The sequence below is a fragment of the Amaranthus tricolor genome, chromosome 17 (genome assembly GCF_026212465.1).
Source record: "Amaranthus tricolor cultivar Red isolate AtriRed21 chromosome 17, ASM2621246v1, whole genome shotgun sequence".
Lineage (NCBI taxonomy): Eukaryota > Viridiplantae > Streptophyta > Magnoliopsida > Caryophyllales > Amaranthaceae > Amaranthus > Amaranthus tricolor.
In genome coordinates this window covers 16,884,105-16,904,997 of record NC_080063.1, presented here as the reverse complement: position 1 = coordinate 16,904,997, position 20,893 = coordinate 16,884,105, and the positions used below count along the sequence as shown (strand labels likewise).

At 35.3% G+C, this 20,893-nt stretch overlaps 1 protein-coding gene across 2 annotated transcripts; it reads left to right on the top strand.

The window, feature by feature from the left end:
• Positions 1-3,336: 3,336 nt before the first annotated feature.
• Positions 3,337-20,463, top strand: LOC130803668 (uncharacterized). 2 transcript variants are annotated; one of them, XM_057667870.1, is made up of 11 exons: positions 3,337-3,720; positions 5,870-5,912; positions 6,226-6,279; positions 7,422-7,485; positions 14,194-14,250; positions 15,532-15,638; positions 15,727-15,765; positions 15,939-16,037; positions 16,128-16,206; positions 16,407-16,454; positions 17,261-20,463. In XM_057667870.1, the coding sequence occupies exons 1-11, from the start codon at positions 3,527-3,529 to the stop codon at positions 17,290-17,292; spliced, it is 816 nt and encodes a 271-aa protein (XP_057523853.1). In that variant the 5' UTR covers positions 3,337-3,526; the 3' UTR covers positions 17,293-20,463. The 2 variants fall into 2 exon arrangements, with proteins under 2 accessions (XP_057523853.1, XP_057523852.1); XM_057667869.1 differs by having other exon boundaries at positions 3,341-3,720; positions 15,939-16,024; positions 17,261-20,456.
• The last annotated feature ends 430 nt before the right edge of the window (positions 20,464-20,893 follow it).

The following is a 20,893-nucleotide window of genomic DNA, read 5'->3' as shown; positions in this document are numbered from 1 at the left end:
CCATAGTTTGTCCTATATTTAGTATTTACACTTGATCAAAGCACATCCAATTCCTTTACAAAACACACACAACAAACAATGCAAAGCAAGACACGAAACAAGTGTTTTTATGGATACCTTAAAGTACCCTCCTCCTAAATCAAATGATTTATATTTCTTAATGATATTCAACAGTTATACTGGGCACTCACTAACAACACTCTCTCAAAATATTTGGATACAACTTGAATTCACTCTAATGCTTTGTTCTCGCATATAAGTTCATTCTCTCTCTATGCTCATCGGCCAAAATAAGGTTGCTTGCACTAGTCCTCTTGCATTGTCTTCAGACCTTGGGAGCCTCCTTCATAGGCTCAAAGAGTGAAAAACATCAAACCTCGGAGTCCCCAAAGTTGTAGGCATGCAAATAGCCAAAAACGAGGTTCTAATAACAAATGCTCGCCCAAGCAATTGAGTTGCTAGCCGCGCGGGCCCAACTTGTTTGCCGAAGCAAGCTTCCATGCTTCTAGTTACTCCCCTGGTCAACTGAGACGCAATAGAGATGCAATTACATTTTCATCCAATAGTAAATGTTTCACCTATTGATTCGTTTGGTAGAAATTCTGAATCAAAAAACTCAACCCAATGTCAATGATTAAGCTCTAATATGTTTCCCGAGTCCCCACTTATTCAAAGTTCTAATAAGTTAACTTATATTCAGTAACAATAAGTTGCCTATCATTTTCACTACTGAATAATTTCACTTCAATTCAGCACTACTAAGTCCAGATAACATGTTCTTAACGCATAAATGCATTACATTACTGACTACACGGAATCTGTCCATCATCTAACTAAGTTTTACACACACTACACGAATCGACTCGTTCATAAGCATGACATTAAATCAACACTCATCAACCCTAATCAAATGTCAATAATGTCAATGATAAAGTAGCCCAACTGTAAACATAAACAATTAAAGAATCCAAATTACTCCAGTTTGCAAATTGAAATAGAAAAAGATAATGTTTACCTGAACCAGTGACAGTAATGACGGCTACACCTACATTATCATAAATAGAAGTAAAGAGTAAAGGACTTATGGCGGCATGAATCGGTGTACATTGATGAAAACCGCTATGTTTAGAGCTTCAATTACCGGTAGGTTAGGCCAGAGAAATTGGCATCGAAAGTTGCTTTGTTTAGTAAGAATTGCTTTCATCTTCGATCGTCGTCTTCTCCATTGATACCAGTTTTCTGCGTTTGCTGCTCAATGAAATTTGGCAATAAGTATTTTATGGATTTCAATTATGATCGAAGGTTTTTCTATTCATTCTCAAATTTTTTACTTTTAATTAGTTTAAAAATATTGGAGGAATTTAATTTAAATTCAAATTTAAAAATTTTTAATTTGCCAAATAATGAATTTAAGTCAATTTTAAATTTTTAAATGAAATCATCATTCTTAAACATGATAATACTCATATATGGGTGTCCGTGTATATTTTCATTTTTAAAACAAGATTTGGTAGAGTGTCCGTGTATATTCATTTTTTAAAACAAGATTCGCTAAAAGTCTCTTTATTTTGCATTATTGGATTTATCATCTCAACGGTGTAAAATAAATTAGATAAAATGTTTTTTTTTCTTCTGAAATACTTAATGCATCATGATTATTGATTGTATTCATTGTTGAATAGTTTTGATCTTTGTCGCAAATGACACAATTTGATAACTAACAAGTTAAGTACCATATATTTATAATTAACGTGAATTGAAAAATATGCTTTGCAAAAATTACATAAATTGTTCTTGAACGTATTATGGGCACATTTTCCGTCTTTTTATTATAAAACATGCACGGCCTAATATATTGTTGGTGGTTCTTACTTCTTAATAGCTTTAAACATGGGTTAGGCTACAAATGCTCCGGATTTAGATCAAATTCAATCAAATCTTAATTATTGATTTAAATTCATTTATTTTTATAAATAAATTTTATACCTGAATTTAGATCTATTGGGTTTGATGTGTATATGGTCTTAAATAGTTTATAAATAAATCTTAATTTAATTCTTCAAACTTTAACCATCGTAAATTTAGAGATTTATTTATGTCTAAAATATTTCTATGTATCATATATAAGTACAAAATGGGTTCAAATGCTATAAACTGAGTTTAAAATTTAAATGAATTTATAAATAATGAGTTAGATCATGGGTCATGTCTATAGTAGATCTAGGGAGAGTTTAGGTCTTAAAATTTAAATGAGTTTAAATGAGTTAGATCATGGGTCATGTCTATAATGGATCTAGAGAGAGTTTAGGTCTTAAGTGGGGTCTAGAGACTGATTATAAAAAGCGGAGACGTAAATCTTTTTCTAAACTGGGGCCCATATCCAGGTCTATCAGGTCACAAAAATTGAATTAGGACCCTAAATTTAGGGTCAGATTTGAGAATGGTTAAAAAATGTCGAACACATGACCATCCTTAACCATGGCATATCACAAATGTGCTGAACAGGTTATGTCATGTCAAGCTATGTCAAGCCGTGTCCGTGCAATATGCTTATTTTGTGAAACCCACAATTCCACAAAACGACAATGGGGTATAGGCGGACATCCTCCGTTTATCTCATTGAAAAACCTGGTTATCTGCAACAAGTCAAATTAGCTAATGTTAGAGTATATAACATATTTTGGGGCCTCAACCATTAGCTTAAGCTTTTGGTTGAGTTGATTCCTTGACACAAATTAGCTTAATGTTAGACTACCCCGTAAAACTTATTTAGCTCAATAGTTTAATGACACAAAGATTAAAAAATTGATTATAGTGGGTAAGGAGGGTCATGGGCCAAACCCAACTAAACCCGACAGCATATCCATTAATTTTAAACCTAAATTCAGACCCACTGAGTCTGATGGGTTCACGGTTCTAAATTGATTCTAAATGAGTTTTTAATTTAATTATTTATACTTATGCTTTTTTTATATTTAGTAGTTTAATTATTACTAAAATGGCTCAATAGTACATAATTTAAATTGAGTCCAAATAAATATAAAACAATTTTCGTACAAATTTTAAATTGATTTTGAATTACAAAGACTTTATATCCAGACCTAAACTATGTTTTTATTTGACTGAGGCTCAAATCAAAATCTATACTATCTAAAAAAATACTAATCCTAAAATTAAGAACGAATCTTGTGTGAACATACTATAATTTTAGATTCTTGACCATCCCTATTAATAGATTAAGGTGGAGGATAATTAAAAATAAAAGGGAAAACAGTGAAATTATCTCAAAAAATAGAAATAGAAACAAATTATAGACTAAAATAAAAAAAGAGTAAAATGGGGTGGGACGGGTTCCTTTCAAAAAAATAAAAAAAAAACTGAGGTGGAACGGGGTAAGTATATCGGAGAGAAAACCCCCGATTATTCTCAGATTTCGATCACCATAGTTATGGAAACGATTTCAAGAAAATGAAGCACCATTAAAAATTTGTTCATCTTGATTCTAAAAGCTCAACCAAGATTCAAGATGAATATCACTTTGGGTCACAATTTGACAGCAAAGTTCATTCTCTTTCTACTCACGATTTTGATACGAGTCAGCATTAACTCAGTGTCAGCTGCTACTTGCGATTATGATACTCTTGAAGGCAACAAAATATACAGTTACAGTTTGACTTCTCCTATTAAGAATCTTCCTCATGGAATTCTCAGCGAAGATGGGTACGTTTTGATTAATTTTATGATGATTTTTGGTTATAGGTATTGTTAATGACGAACTTAAATCGCGTATTTTGAATTTTCTAAATGTATTAGCTACATTTGCTATCTGGGAAAAGTTTTGATTAATTTGTGATGATTAATTGGGTGTATTAGTTTTTCAATGCGAGAGATTTTGAGCGGAAACATAGCAAAATGAATGGGACGGAGGTCGGAGGGGTATATCTGCATGACTGCTTTTGAAGCTAGTTTTCCCGAGTATGTTGCTCATTGTACATTTCAACAATTCAATATTTCAATCCCGTGACTCCCGGACAACCTGACAACCTTAATGTTGCTAGTAATAAGGTGTGATTGACTATCAGTAGCAAACATGTTTGCAACTTCACATAGATAAGAAGTACCGGTGATTTGATGAATCATTTATAGTCCATTATAATTTGCGATAAGAACTATAGATCTTTGGTCGCATCGAGTATGAAGTGTGAACATGTGTTTCCCATAGTAGAATTATGTAATTGCAATTAACCTAGTTTGTTTCGTTTTCTGATGGGATTTGTGGCTTTTTTTCTGTTCTTGATTTCATTATTGATTCTACTTAATATTTGAAGTTATGTAGAGGTTAGGGTTATTTGTTGGAACTTCGTTTTTCTTGTTAATGATTTATTTGTTGTATTGTCTGTGTCAAAGAGAGTTATTTTATTTTTATTTTTTTTAATTTAGAGTGAAACATTAGAGGCATTGTTTTTGCAATTAGGGCTTGAAGTAGCAGTTGGAATAATAGGGTGATTAGCTTGGTTTGAAGTTTAATTTGTTGAACCTTCCAAGTGCAATGAATGCACTGAACTTAAGAGCCTAACTTTGTTCTCAAAATGATTAGTTGATTACCCAAGCATATTAGTGTAACCTAATTCACTTATTGCCATGTGAATTCACATAAAAGATGTAAATTTTGGATGATTTTTAAAAACTAGGTAGATTGTGAATTCATACATATTCCTCTGTGTGAGGGGGTAGTATGTGTTGTATGGGCCTATTTAATGACTCCTTGGATCCAAAGAGAATGTTCCACAAACTTCTAGTAATTCTCATTCTTGCTAAACAAGCATAACTCCTTTAATGCTTAAGTCACTACCCCTGTAGCAGAAAGAGAAAGAGATATTGTCACTCTAGATTATAGTAATTTCTTGTGACGTGTGTTCAATAATGTATAAAAACGGTTCTGTTATGGATGTGAGGTCATTTATGCAATTCTTAAAGATTATTCATTGCTAGAATCTCCGAAATTTTATAGAGGGAGAGATTAAAGTTAATACGCTTTCCGCTTAGTGTCTTTGTGTATTTCAAAATGATGAAGATTGAATCCTTTTCTGGTGGGTAAAGTGTTGTATTTATAAGTAGACTCCTAAGCCTAGACACCCTAAATGGTTATTAGATTCACTTGGCGTGTGACTTGGAGAACGTGGAGGTGTTGACCTCTTCTTTGGACATGTCATCCTCACATGTGGGTAGTATTTTATGTGCTTTCTTATTAGGTAAAGCCCTTTACCGAGTGGGCTCCCTCTTAGAACTTAGAAGTATAGCTCAAGTTTTGCATTCAATACATATGATTTTGCGGTTGTCTTGCAGTAAGCTTAAAAGCCTTCAGAATATGGTGATATGAGCAGTATTTTGCACTATAGTTCATAAAGTGAATCCGTATACTGAAGCACAACCGAAAGAAGCAATGGAAAGATCATAATATATTTGTGATTCTTTGGGGTGACAAGCCTTCGCAAGATCACAATTTAACAAAATGAAAAATGTTGTACATGCGGTTATACAAAAATCGAAACACCGCAGCAAGGAACATTGTACTTCATGTTTCTTCTTGGAAGAATAGTTTTCTCCTTTTTTTATGTGGCCGCTTGATTGTTGTTATTGGTTTAGACTTTAGTAGCCATTATTTTGCCTCTTTAAGGATCTGTCAAAGATCTGACAATCATATGTCTTTTAGGTTTGTTTAAGTGATATTGTGAGGGTATTTGAGAGGGTGTGGGAAAGAGCGTATTACCCTTGATGGGCTTGATCAATGTCATTCTCTACTGTTCCGCATTTGATTCCCTGGATCAACAGAATCTTTGATGAATTTTATGTCTATTATGATTTTCAGGTTTTACAAAATAGCTGCAAATGATACTATCATCTGGTTTCAGGTTGGCTTTACCAGGTTACACTCTTTGTATACGGTTTTACTACATCTTGATTTCACAAAGTGGCTGAATTTTTTAATACTTTTGATTATTTTATTGTCATTATCAACTGGCTAAACATAAATGTGATTTCCTAAACATAATTGTAACTTTCCAAGGCCTAGAAATGATTTTCAAGCAGGAACTTGACTAGAAATGACTCCTTACTAGCTATGTTAGATCTATGTATCAGAATTATGCTTATTTCAGTTTCTTATCAGATACTGCTTTAGTCTCTTCCTTGCTAAAGTTCATTTTTCCACGTTTTCTTTTGTAGCTTTGTGATGGACTGATCTTCAATCATGACCCTCCAAGATGTGTTGATTGTTGGGTAGGTTATTACTTTCATTTCAGTATTTTGTTTATGTTCTTTGATCCTTATTATGGGAATCTTTACTTTCAAACTGGGATACAACATTATCAATCAATTAATTTGGGAACTTGATGTTCAACACTTCAACTTGAACACTCCTTTATAGTCTCTAGTTAACTGGAGTTGTGTGAAGCTTAGCAACCTTTTCTTCAAAAAAAGGGGTCATTTTACTTGCTAAGATAACTCTTTTAAGGGTCTTGTAAATTCTCTTTCATTTTTTATCAACCTGAAAATGATGATTAATAGGGTTATAATGTTCTTCATTAGCACAAGTTTTGTACTTGATAGTAGTATTACATAAGACATGTTTGATACATAATCACTTTTGTAATTTTTTTGACGGTGATATTTGAGTTTTGAATTTCAATCACTACGATTCATGATTGGGTTCAAACTTGATGAGACATAGTGAAGACGAAAGGAGGCTGAAAATGAGTAGAGGAGTTAGGAGCTGTGGGTCACACGAACGAGAGAGAGAGGGGAGTGGAGTCAAAAGCCTAGAAGTTAATAAAGTTGGTTTTAAACAACACTCTTTAAAAAACACGTGTCATTGACAAAATGAAATAAAGAATAGGTGCCTCCTAATGAAATTCTTTGTACAAACAATAGATTTTTACAAGTGCACGTGGAGGGTTATTTTTGACGAAGATATAGGCACCAGTTGCGTCCATAGGGAAATAAAATTTCCTTTCCAATGCTAACATCATAATTGTGAATTACCTTAAACCCGTGTAATTCTCACATTTAGTATCTTTTTTTCATACACCCGTTTCAAAACAATCTTGTGCAATTCATCACGAATCTTTTTGTTTATTAGATTTGACCTTATAGAACATGGCATGTAGTATGATAAATAAACAGTTGTACTATATGTGGGTGAAACTTTACAGATTACTGACATGGAACACCCACAGTTTATTCACAATTAATATGTGAAGAACACAATGTATTTGAAACCTTTAATCTGTTAGCTAGTGATACTGTTGTCCAGTTGTCTGACTATCTAAATGATGGGAAAAGGCATGTGCTAAAGTCATCATCCACATTTATATACTTTTCTTTTTGTTAGTCTTATATCAGGCATTTCTTTCATTTTTCAGGATTGTGGGGGGCCATCACGTTGCGGAATGGATTGCAGTGCCCTTGTGGCTAAATACACTAGAGGTGAGATCTTTTGTTTAGACTATTAAGAGTACCTCTATCTTCTGCCTACTACAAGTACTTCGTTTCCCCATTGGTGTGGTCCTGCCGTCCTGGCATAATCGGTAGCTAAGGGATTATGACCCCTTGAAGAAACAACAATGATAATGCTATGGTCTTATATTGTTGTTGAAGACTTGGGTGTGAATATTCGAAAGAATTGCAATAATGACTGTTCCCGATGTCTCTGAATTTGTTTTTAGTTCACTGCACAGTGCATAAATTTTGGATGACACAAAAGCTTGTGGCTTAATTTTCCAAGATGATTTTATCATGCTGTAGTGTGCTATTTTACGATTGATCATTTGAGGAGGGAGTCCTGATTGTGTTCTCTTAAGCCAAATTCTATATTTAGAGTGTATCGGAATTCGGAAGTCCTTCTCTGCTGCTCGAACTTCTGGTTCATAATTTGTGCTACTATGTTTGATTGCTAATCAATGTTGTTTTTTATTACTTCAAGTCTTCAACTGTGTGCTGAACTTTTCTCTTGCAGATAAGATATTGCATATCACCAATGAGACTTCTTTTTCATTTTAGAGTTTTAGCAAAAAGCTGGATGTAATTTTATTTAGATTCTTATTAGATCCTATATACCTTTCATGGCTTTGGTTTACCATTTCCTTTTGCTTGTTGCTAGAATGCAAGTATGCAATCATCTGTCTATAAAATGAACCTCTTGAAGGGTAGAAGTAAAAAACTATATTTTGTGGGAATTTTTTTTTTTTGCATGTTTGGCCGCTTTCCCGCTCTTTGGTATTTTGTGTCATTCAATTACAGCCACTGATAACTGTTATGAATGGTAGTATACTAATGTGATTATAAATGATACTATACTAATGTGTGACTTGAGTGCACATTAAAGGGTTGAATTCATGTGTGTGACTCTTGAGTTGTGGAATCCAAAAGGGTGTAATAAGGTGAAGAGTATTCATGGGAATTATTGGTGTTAATGAAGATTAAGGTGAAGAGTCTCATGTGTGTGACTCTTGAGATAATGTCTTTTCAAGTTCTTAGAGTTATTTCATAGTATTCATTACCCTAAATTAACTATGTATTTATGTGAGCCATTCATCTTCAAGTACCTAGCACTATAAATAGGGCTCTCATACCCACACTTCAAGTATGCAAAACACATCAAACACAACCCTTAAGCCAAACACATAGCCTATTGTTGTTATCTCTATCTCAATTGTAATTCTTCATATTGAAGTGTTGTTTGTATTCATTTGATATAATATAAACATAAACTACACACCACGGAGGACGTAGCCATCATTGGGTGAACCTCCTTAAATCTTTGTGTCCTTGTTTGTTACTTTGTCAAACTTAATTTTGCTCATTGTTGTTTGTTCTTAACATCGTAAGTATTTGGCGATCGTTTTCAATTGGTATCAGAGCCAAGGTTATTTTGCGGTGTTTTAAGAAATTATTACTTGAAAATCATGACTACAATGAAGCTCGATATTGAGAAGTTTGATAGGAATGTAAACTTTGGCTTATGGCAAGTCAAAATGAGAGCCATTTTGATTCAAAATGGTGTGCACAAGGCGATTGATGGTGTAGAGAAGATGCCGGAAGGAATGTCCGCATCGAGACGGGAAGAGATAGACACAAAGGCGTTATCGGCAATCCAATTATGCTTATCCAATGAAGTTCTAAGAGAGGTTGTTAAAGAAACAACAACCAAGAGTATATGGGAGAAATTGGAATCACTCTACATGGCCAAGAGTGTTACCAATAGGCTACTTTTGAAGAGTAGACTCTACGACTTACGCTTGGAGGAAGGTAAACCTTTAAAACCTCACTTGGATGAGTTTTGTTCCATTGTTATGGATTTACAAAACATTGATGTTAAGCTTGATGATGAAGACTTGGCAATTTATCTTTTATGTTCTTTACCCCCTTCTTATAAAAATTTTAGAGAAACTCTATTTTATGGTAGAGATAATTTGAGTAGTGATGATGTGAAGAATGCCTTGACTCAAAGGGATCTCATTGATACACAATTGTCACAAAAGTCACCAAGCAATGCTAGTGACGGTTTGTTTGTAAGAGGGAGGTCACAAGAGAAAGGTTCCACTAGTGGGAGTGGAAACAAGGGTAAAGGAAGGTCCAAGTCCGTAAGGCCAAACAAAAATAAGACTTGTAACTATTGCAAGCTTAAGGGCCACATCAAGAAGGATTGTTGGAAGCTTAAGAGAAAGCTAGAAGAAGAGGCAAGGGAAGGAACTAGCAATGCCAATGCTAGTTACGTGAATGATAGTGATGATGGCGATGTTCTTGTTGCCACTCATGAGTACAAAGGTAATAATGAATGGATTCTTGATTCGGGGTGCACATTCCACATGACTCCCAACAAAACTTTCTTCCATACATTTGAAAGTGTTGATGGGGGAAATGTTACCATGGGAAACAACACCACATGTAAGGTTGTTGGGATTGGGAGCATTAAAATTAAAATGTTTGATGGGATTGTGAGGACCTTAACCGATGTAAGGTATGTCCCGGGCTTGAAAAAGAATCTTTTATCTTTGGGTACTCTTGATAAGATCGGGTGTAGAATCACTTGTGAAGGTGGAGTTATGAAGGTAGCCAAGGGTTCACTAGTGGTGATGAAGGGGAGGTTGAATGGGAGTTTGTATGCTCTTCAAGGTTCAACCATTCTTGGCTCGGCGAATGTATCCACAAGCACAATGTCCGATCGTGACACCAAACTTTGGCACTTGAGGCTTGGTCACATGAGCGAAAGAGGTATGTTTGAACTCTCTAAACAAGGTTTATTTGATGGAAAAAATTTTGGGAACCTTGGTTTTTGTGAACATTGTGTTTATGGGAAACACAAGAGAGTTAGTTTTAAACCCGCCATCCACAACACTAAGGGGATATTAGATTATGTCCATTCCGACTTGTGGGGGCCTTCACGAACGCCCTCCCTTAGTGGTTGTAGCTACATGTTGACCTTTATTGATGATTACTCTAGAAAAGTTTGGTGTTACTTTATAAAACATAAATATGAAGTTTTTGATGTCTTCTTGGAATGGAAGAAGATGATTGAAAAGAAAGCCGGTAGGAGCATCAAGACCTTGAGAACCGACAATGGTCTTGAATTTGTTGATAGCAAGTTTCTCAATTATTGTTCTAATGAAGGTATTGTTAGACATAGAACTTGTGCAGGTCGTCCTCAACAAAATGGTGTTGCGGAGAGGATGAATAAAACGTTATTGGAAAGGGCAAGATGCATGCTAAATCAAGCAAATTTGGGGAAACAATTTTGGGCCGAAGCGGTGGCTACGGCATGTTATTTGATCAACCGTTCACCTCATACCGCCTTGAAGTTCAAGTCGCCACAAGAGGTATGGTACAACACTCCGGTAAACTATTCTAGTCTTAGAATCTTTGGTTGTCCAGCTTATATTCATGTAAATGATGGTAAGTTAGAACCTAGGGCTAGAAAAGGTATCTTTGTGGGGTATGGAGTGGGTGTAAAGGGGTATAGGGTATGGTGTAATGATTCAAAGAAAATTATTGTTTCTAGAGATGTTGTTTTTGATGAAGATAGCATGCTTATATCTAATGTTGAAAAACCTTTTAATAATGATGATAATGAAGCACAAGTAGAGGTTGAATCCTCCAATATTGATAATGAGAAAAATGATGATGTTCAACAAAGGTCTCCTCCTTTGTCCACAACTAGGCAAAGAAGGAAGATCGTGGCTCCAAGGAGGTACATTGAAGAGTGTGATTATGTTGTTTATGCTCTCAACATTGCTAGCGAAGTTGAAGGGTTAAATGAACCAAGTACGTACAAGGAGGCTATGGCCTCAAATGACTCAAGCAAGTGGTTGATTGCTATGAAACAAGAGATGGAATCTCTTGCGAAGAATGGAACTTGGGATATCGTTGTTGCACCAAAGAAAAAGAAGATTGTGGGGTGCAAGTGGATATTCAAAAGGAAGGAGGGTCCTTCTAGTGATATTCCTCCCATCTACAAAGCAAGGGTTGTTGCAAAGGGATACTCTCAAATTGAGGGTATTGATTTTCACGAAGTTTTCTCTCCGGTCGTGAAACACTCTTCTATTAGGGCATTGCTTGCTTTGGTGGCGATGGAGGATTTGGAGTTACATCAATTGGATGTAAAGACGGCTTTTCTTCACGGTGAGCTTGAAGAAGAAATCTTTATGAAGCAACCAGAAGGTTTTGAGGTAGCCGGTAAGGAGAATCATGTGTGTAGATTGAAGAGGTCATTGTATGGGTTGAAGCAATCTCCAAGGCAATGGTACAAAAGTAGCATGTAGCTCTTTGCTTAAGGTGGAGGACTTGAAAGAGTTGCTTTCAAGTGAATTTGATATGAAAGATCTTGGTGAAGCCAAGAAGATTCTTGGGATGGAGATTTTGAGAGATCGGGCTAAGGGTGTCTTATACCTTAGTCAAAGGAAGTACATTGAGAAAGTTGTTCAACGTTTCTCCATGGATGATGCTAAAGGTGTGTCTACTCCTCTTGCTTCTCATTTCAAATTGTCCAAGAATTTGTGTCCACAAACAAAAGAGGAAGAAGAGCAAATGGTAAGAATTCCATACACTAGTGCCGTTGGTAGCGTTATGTATGCTATGGTATGCTCTAGGCCCGACATTGCTCATGCGGTGAGTTTGGTGAGTAGATATATGTCTAATCCGGGTAAGGGACATTGGGAGGCACTAAAATGGCTATTGAGGTATCTGAAAGATACTTCAAATGTTTGTCTCATGTATGGGAAAAATTCAAGTGAGCTAACCGGGTTTTGTGACTCGGATTATGGTGGTGATCTAGATAATAGAAAGTCCACAAGTGGGTTCGTGTTTACTTTGGGTGGTTCGGCGATTAGTTGGCAATCATCTTTGCAAGATGTGGTTGCTCTTTCTACAACCGAAGCGGAGTACATAGCCGTGGCCGAGTCCTTCAAGGAAGCAAAATGGCTTAAAGGTCTTGTTGGTGAAATGTGCAATAAGGTGTGTGAGGTAAGTGTGCATTGTGATAGTCAAAGTGCAATACATTTGGCTAGAAATCAAAATACATTTCATAGAAGGTCCAAGCACATTGACATTAAGTATAACTTTATCCGGGATGAAGTTGAGCACAAAAGGGTGTTATTGAAGAAAATTGACACTACGGAAAATCCGGCCGACATGATGACAAAGTCATTACCTACTACCAAGTTTGAGTTATGTGTTGACTTGGTAGGTTTAGCTCCTTGCTTGAGATAATGCCCTCTTAGGCATTTTGAGGTGTGTATGTTTTTTGAATATGAAGTGGATTGATGAATGTTGTGACTTGGGTGAACTCAAGTCAAGGTGGAGATTGTTATGAATGGTAGTATACTAATGTGATTATAAATGATACTATACTAATGTGTGACTTGAGTGCACATTAAAGGGTTGAATTCATGTGTGTGACTCTTGAGTTGTGGAATCCAAAAGGGTGTAATAAGGTGAAGAGTATTCATGGGAATTATTGGTGTTAATGAAGATTAAGGTGAAGAGTCTCATGTGTGTGACTCTTGAGATAATGTCTTTTCAAGTTCTTAGAGTTATTTCATAGTATTCATTACCCTAAATTAACTATGTATTTATGTGAGCCATTCATCTTCAAGTACCTAGCACTATAAATAGGGCTCTCATACCCACACTTCAAGTATGCAAAACACATCAAACACAACCCTTAAGCCAAACACATAGCCTATTGTTGTTATCTCTATCTCAATTGTAATTCTTCATATTGAAGTGTTGTTTGTATTCATTTGATATAATATAAACATAAACTACACACCACGGAGGACGTAGCCATCATTGGGTGAACCTCCTTAAATCTTTGTGTCCTTGTTTGTTACTTTGTCAAACTTAATTTTGCTCATTGTTGTTTGTTCTTAACATCGTAAGTATTTGGCGATCGTTTTCAATAACTTTGTCTGCTTTCTCCTTACACAACATTTTGCCCTTAATTGTATTTTTTTTGATAATGGTGCTTGTGCATCTTCGCCTCTCCAGTTATATGTTTGCCATCTTACATTTGTGATTGTCTGATTGAATAGATGTACCCATTCTTTCCCTCTCATAATACATTGGCACTTCTGGCACTTTCACATAGTCTAGTTGCCCCATCCCCTGAGCTCTCCTGATCTTGAATTTTTTTCCATATCTTCCATGCTGACTCTGCAAATAATTATATTTGCCAAAATCATTGATCAGAAATTTTCCTACAAGTGCAATTTGATAACATATCAGTATAAGTAACCTCAACTACTTTTATAGAGGTCGGGTTGCAATGATTAGCACCATAGTGTAGTTGTCTGTGCCAGATTTGGGGATATCTTATTGTGAGACTGATCATATGGTTTGTATTTGTTAGTTTATTGGTCTATTTTGCTTGAGCTGTTCAGAATTTCCTGTGGTAAAATCGAATCTTTTCAAACTCTTGTTTTGGGTATTTGTAGCGTGTCTTAGATTTAAACTTTCTTTGGGGTTGAAAGTCGTGTCTTAGATCTTCTGGTGCTTTCTGGTTTACACATGTGGTTTGCTAATAATATGAATGCCCTGATAGACGTTTTAGCCTTTTGGAAAATGCTTGCCCTCCTTCCTATGCTGCAATTGTTTTGTCCTAAACTCCTAATGTTAGTGATCCAAGCCATGTTTGTGCAGGATACTATGCATGCACAACAATAGGACGTGGGAGGAATTTCGACATCAATCTAACAGGTAAAAATGTATATCTTCTTGTTTATCTGCCTTTTCAGTTCAGGAAATTTAGTTTGTCACACTATATTTTCTTCATCTGAACGCTTTTATTGGCAAGGAATGAAGATACCTTCTTAACAGAGGTGCCATTGCCCTTCCAGTTCCAGGCTTTTTAGGCTCTTCATGTGATACTTTGCTTGTATAGTGCACGGCTTGGAAGTAGTTTATCAATTGATGAAAATTTAACCATGTGCATGATAAATCATATATAAAAACTCAATAGAAGTTATTATGTATGAAGTATAATTGAATTTGTTGTGAAATGAACACTAATGGCCGAGAAACGACGGAGATGAGGAAGAAGAAACAAATCAACAGACACAACAAACGAATAATGCAAATGACCACTCACACAAGTGTTATATGGATACCTTAGTAAGTATCCTCCCCTTAAAGCAAATAATTTGTATTTGTTGATAAAATTTTGACAAATTACATCAAGATTACAATCTCACAAACACACTCTACTCTCTAGTGTTGGTTGCGCACCAATGGTTTTTCCTCACAATACAAGCTCTCTTCTCTCCCTATGGCAACCAAAAACGAAGGTGGTTGTACCCCCCCCCCCCCCCCCCCCCAATGCCCTTCTTTTGATCCTTGGAGCTTTTGATCCTTGGAGCTTTCTTTATAGGCTCAAGGAGTACTCCAGAATGTCTTCACACATGAGAAACGTCAAAAGTGAGGCCCTGACAGAGGTTGCTCTCCCAGGCAGCGCCCCCGCCAGCTTCTGTCTGCTGTCCGTGCTCCTGCTCGCCCGAGCAAGCCTCTTGAGGCCACTTTCTTCGCTGGTCTATGCTGCTCTCCCAGGCAGCCTTTCAGAGTCTCCTCTTCTTCGCTCCCTCAAGCATGTCCCATACACTTGTCCATCCAAGCATCCCACGATTTTCATGGCTAGTATAAGTCCTTGCTTGCCCATCATATGCTCCATCAACACAAGCCATTGCTTTCCCAACCAAGTGTCAACACACTTCAACACACAACATAGCATGGCCATTGTCTCTTCATATTAGAGATCGTTCTTGATCAAACATAATTTTACCATGTTTTTCTTTTTTTCTCATTTTTTTGTCTCCACTGTGGGGAACAAACCTATAGTATTGTTTCGCCTGACCGTGGGATGGACATTGATCTGTTCACTATTATGGCTTGCCCACGTGTGCAATTTTATTATGTGAGAAGAGTTTGAGGTACTTGAAAGTCCTGCTAACGTCTTTTTAATATACTGTTTTGGTTTTAAACCAGATAGGAAGACTCCAGATAAGGGTGTCACAATTACAATGTCAAACAATGCTGATGGAGCTAACTGTTCGCTTACTGTGTCTGTTGTTTGTGATCCAAATGGTGTTAGGGTAAGAATATTTACCGATTTTAAAATCCTCTGATGATCATTAATTATGGTTGCTAGACTGCCGATTTGTATGTCTTTTACCTATGCAGGATCCGGAGTCACTCCAAACACTAGGCAAATGTCACTATGTAAGTGCTCTTGAATATTAGCTTCATGTCTTCATAATTCAAAGCTTTGTATTTCAGATTATAATCTTATCGAAGCTCTGTAAAAGAACTTTAGATGATTTTGCATTTTTAAGAGAGTAGATGTATTCATAGTCAGATTTTGAATGATATGCTGTATTTTGACTTTTTGACAGGCCACTGAGATAAGACATCCCTCAGGCTGTCCCAAGATTGCAGGTCGTAGAACAGGAATGGGATGGTTTGGAGTCCTTTTGACAATGTTAGTACCAACCGTGCGTGTCTGCTTTAGAGTCATGCGTTTGCATGTGTCTGTTTTTCTTTGGATTTCTTATTTTTCTCATCTTTGTTTTTTTTTTTCTCAGATTGTTGTGCAGTGTTGGAGCCTATTTGCTTATAGGTGGAATCTACAGATATTTTTCTCTTGGAATTCGTGGTTTAGATGTATGTCTGTTATGCAACCTTGTCAATTAGTTTGGTCATGACTCATGATGTACTACAATTTTAGGGATAATGCTGTGAACCTGTGCATGTGGTCTATCATTCCAGATTTTTTTGTGTATTGAAGTACTAATTGCTGCTCCTTGGTTTAGTTCTCTCATCTGCATGTTTTAAAATTGTTTTCTTGCCTTTTTGCTCTCCAGGTTATCCCGAACTTAGATTTTTGGATCAGCGTACCAGATCGAGTAAAGGTAAGCACCCAATGGTCCTTTCATTAATATTCATGGGATGTGACTAGTTTTTACTTTTCTGGTTGTCACAAACTTTAACGTACACCCTTCTCCTTTATCCGATCGTGAGACCGGCAATGAACGACAAACACTCACAAGCAGAGTTAGACCTTTCATTAATTTCCCGACTAAAATATTAATTAGCTGAAGCTGTGTAAATTCTCATGTTGGGCTAGTTTTGGTTTCGTTAGTATGATTTTGTAAATCCTGCTGGTTGTTTATCGTGAGATCCCAGCCCCTTATAAGTGAGGATTCACTATGGTTATAACCTTTTCTGTTTGTTATCTCCTTGTCGTCTTCGTCTCTTCAAACCTTGTCTAAGTGAGATATGGTTAAATTTGAAACAACCTTGATCTAGTTTTACTTTAGAAAGTGTAATATTTTTCTTGACTTCCAAAACTATAGTATATTGACCTAATAATTCTGGACGGTAGTAGTAGTTCTTTACTGTTGTAAGGATTAAGCTGAATGCATCTCGACTAGAGGTGTTCAAAAAGCCCCGATGACCCGAAATTTACCCAACCTTGTGACCGAACCTAATTTAACCCAACTTCAAAAATGATTTACAATTATGTAAAAAACATGGACACAAAACCGATTTCAAAGCGACCCGAAACATCTAACCCGAAATCAACCCGATGATAAGAATGAACAGCTCTAATCTGGACTTCCTCAAATCATGTCTGCATTAAATTTATAATGAACAGCTACTTGGCATGAACTGTCATTATCTCACATCCTGCTGCCGTCTTCACCTACATATGCAGAGTGCTTTTATGTCCTTGGTGCAAAGGTTTAGAGGACCTACTTACCGTCACAGAAATTCATATTCTTCAGTTAACTTCTGAGTTCACATATCTTTTCAAGTGCGGTGTCGTGAACAAGGCTATTGCCTTCGAGATGATTGCAAACTGCTTCAGAAGCCGAGCATTATATTTTTGTCGAAGATGTGTTAATACTGTTGATGATCGCTTTTTCATCATAGAACAGGTACCATTTGTCTTCCCTTGTATCCGATTCGATTGTACGATATTACATATTTTGATCAAATGCAAATAATATGTATTTCGTGGAATTTTCATTGAAATTTATCCTAATTTAACGCATGTGTGCTCTCAACAATAAACATACCATGCTTCAAACTGAGTCGTTACGAGACTGTAGATGTTTTTGAGAAACTTCCCCGTCAAACTCGAATCTCTTGATTTTTGTGACTAATAGAGTTTTAGATGAGTTGATTTTTGCTGTAGGGTTAGCTTTGAACTTGGTTGATTTGAGTTTGTAATTGGTCGTTGTGGTCTGTTGTTGTTGCAATACACTTACGCATTGAGTAATGTACTCTCCGGCCTGGAAATAACATTACAATTATTTCAAAATAATATTGGTATTGGGTTGAATTATATTCACTTTATTTTTATCGCTAGTAGGTGATTTACCTATTAAGTCCATTCAGAATACTTTTTTTGATTGGATGTCAATTAATCATCCCGGGGGGATATTGTGTCTAAAATTAAGAGGGACAACATTGAAGAGCAAGTATCTCATAGGTTTCAATTGCCTCTTATAATGGGGATTGGTCACTTTACAATCAACTGGAAATCGCTTATATTTGAAGCTTTTGACCCAACAAATGTTTACACCTCTGTCCACCTGACCACCTCAACCTGCATCTGTCCCCACCTCCACACTCCATACCTAGAGCTGTTCAAATGTAACCCACCTTGAAAAGCCGAATCGAAGTTGTATCCAAATCTGTTGGTAACCAAAAAACTAGAAAACTGAATTCGAGTAGCAAATGATTTTTATAACTGACATATAACCATTAATTGAGAAGGGCAAATTTTGACAAGAGTGGGTACTACTTGGTAAATGACAACTTACTATTAGTGATGATTTTTTTGATTTGGCAAATCTTAGTTGTCCCATTGTGAGAATTTAATTATAAGTAGGAAGTCCATTTCTAACTCTCCTGTGCTTTTCCTAGGATTTTTAATTTCAACAATATTATTATTAGTTGCTTCACAATTTCTCAAATGACACTGACTTACAGTGAGGTTATTTCTATCGGGCTAATCAATATACACTTTCAGTCTTAAATTGATCACTTATAAATAAGGTTGTTAGGATCGAAATTCTATCTAGGATCGTTGAGGGGTAGGATCGAAATCGGCGAAATCGGATCGTAGGATCGTGTGATCCTACAAATATGATTAATGTACTTTGGATTACTAATTATCAATTATATTTGTTCTCTTTTCCGGTTTTAAGTGTATGTAAGAACATATTTTACTTCATCTATTATGTTTTGAAAAAAAAAAAGAAATTTAGTAATCATTTTTAAATTGCAAATCAAGAAAAACTTGAATTTTTATAAAGGTATTGATATAATTATTTTAAATATATATTTATACGTAAGTGAAATCTATATTATATGAAAATATTTTATGATTGAAATACCCATTTAGGATCGGATCGTAGAATCGTGTTAGGATCCTACCACCTAAATTCTTGAGCTAAGTAGGATCGCACGATTCTACCACATTAAGATCCTACCTACGATTCGAATCGGTCGCCTGTTTTTAGATTGTAAGATTGTAGAATCGTAGATTAGAGTCGGGATCCTGATAACTGTGCTTACAAACGTTGGCCAATTATAAAGTGATCACTTTAATAGTTTTAAAGTGATCATTTATAACCCTAAAGTGATCACTTACAATCTTAAAATGATCAATTAGAAAAAAATAAGTTGATTGTACAGACTTGTGTCATGGTGAAACAGTTTCATACAAGATGAGCTGTAATATAATTAAATTATGTTTTCTGGCTTGTTTGATACTTTTGTCCCTTGGACCCTATTATGTTAGTTAATCATTCTGTTAATCTCTCTGTTAATTAACAAATTATCAACTAATCTTAGCACTACGGAATTTGATTCCTCCCCTATGGTCTTAATTTATGTTTGAATGGTACCAAGTTCTTTTCAGGCTCCTTTCTTCCATCTATAGTAAGGTCTAAGTTGCAAGTCAATTAGAGTTGAATATTTTATGGTTGTAAGTTAAGATTGTCTTCCTTACAACTTCTTCTAAAGATTTGAGATGATGATATTAACTTTTATACTTATTTGTGTACGTCTTCGTATCATCATACCCAATAAATTATACTCTAAACCTATAATAAAAAATCTGGGAGGGAAGAAAACACCATAGTATATTCTGAATTAAGGGTTAAAAAGGTTGCGGTTTGTGAGACCCAATCTTAGTTTTAGGACATGTATAACAAGACAAATAACTTAAAGAGTGTAAGTATAAAGATTAATAAGAGCCTAAAGAAATATAAAATATATATAAATTCAATAAAGATAATTGTCAATAGTCTAGGACACAAATTCTTTAGGGCTAGTTTTAGGAAAAATAAGTTAAGATAATTTTATTATCAATTAACTTAAACTAAGTTCATATTAAAGAGGGTTAAATTGGTGAATTTTTAAATTGTTTCCATTTATTTTCAAGTCTACTAAGTATAGAAAACACTCATAAGTTGAGATAAATTGATGATTATTACCGTTTTGTAAGATTGACATAGCATGTCATGTGACCTATGCTTACTTTGCATTTGCGGCACGACACATAACATATGGGATCGTGTCATCCCACATGTTATTGTTTCAGGTGGCCGAGGCGACACAACACAACTAGTTACTATACATGGCTTGTCACTTCAAATACATGACTTACTCCTACATGACCCACAACAATCCTGACACTGACACAATTTTTATGTGTATTTACAACTATTCTAAAACTCTAGACTCTCTTGATTCTTTTACCTAAAATAATTTGTTTCATTTGATATCAGTAATTACAATTATTTTTATGTCGATTTTTTTTTGTAAATTTCTCTTTTATTTGCAAAAACATTTTTATACTCTACTGGTAGTAACCAATTACGTACTAACCAATCTTTATTTTTGTAAATAACACAAGTTGATGCTTTACAATCACTCATGATCAACCTTCACTATATACTTTAAGGACATCATTATGTAGCTAACTCAAATTTCAAACTTAAGGTATGAAGATAAAGAAGTAGAAACTGTAACACAAAAAATATAATTCAGCAAATGATGTTGAAGTTTCAACCAAAAGAGACTTACACTCTACCTAAATACTTAAAATTGTAAGGGAATAAATATAATAAATAAACATTACTATTTTATTTTTATATTACGTGTGTGGAATAATTAATTTTGCTTTTATGTTCTTTCTTCTCAATTATGTCTTCCCTTAAAAGACAATCAAAAGATGCATAATATAGGGTACTCATTTTATCACCTTTTTCTATTCCATCTTTTTTATTTTTTTTTTTTAATTATTTTATGTGAGAGTTTTTTAGTTAAATAG

Bases quoted from the DNA above. Each gene is read 5' to 3' on its own strand.
- LOC130803668 (XM_057667869.1), top strand. From the start codon at position 3,527: ATGAATATCACTTTGGGTCACAATTTGACAGCAAAGTTCATTCTCTTT. The intron at 3,721-5,869 runs GTACGTTTTGAT...TATGATTTTCAG, and splicing joins GGAATTCTCAGCGAAGATGG to GTTTTACAAAATAGCTGCAA. The intron at 7,486-14,193 runs GTGAGATCTTTT...ATGTTTGTGCAG, and splicing joins TGTGGCTAAATACACTAGAG to GATACTATGCATGCACAACA.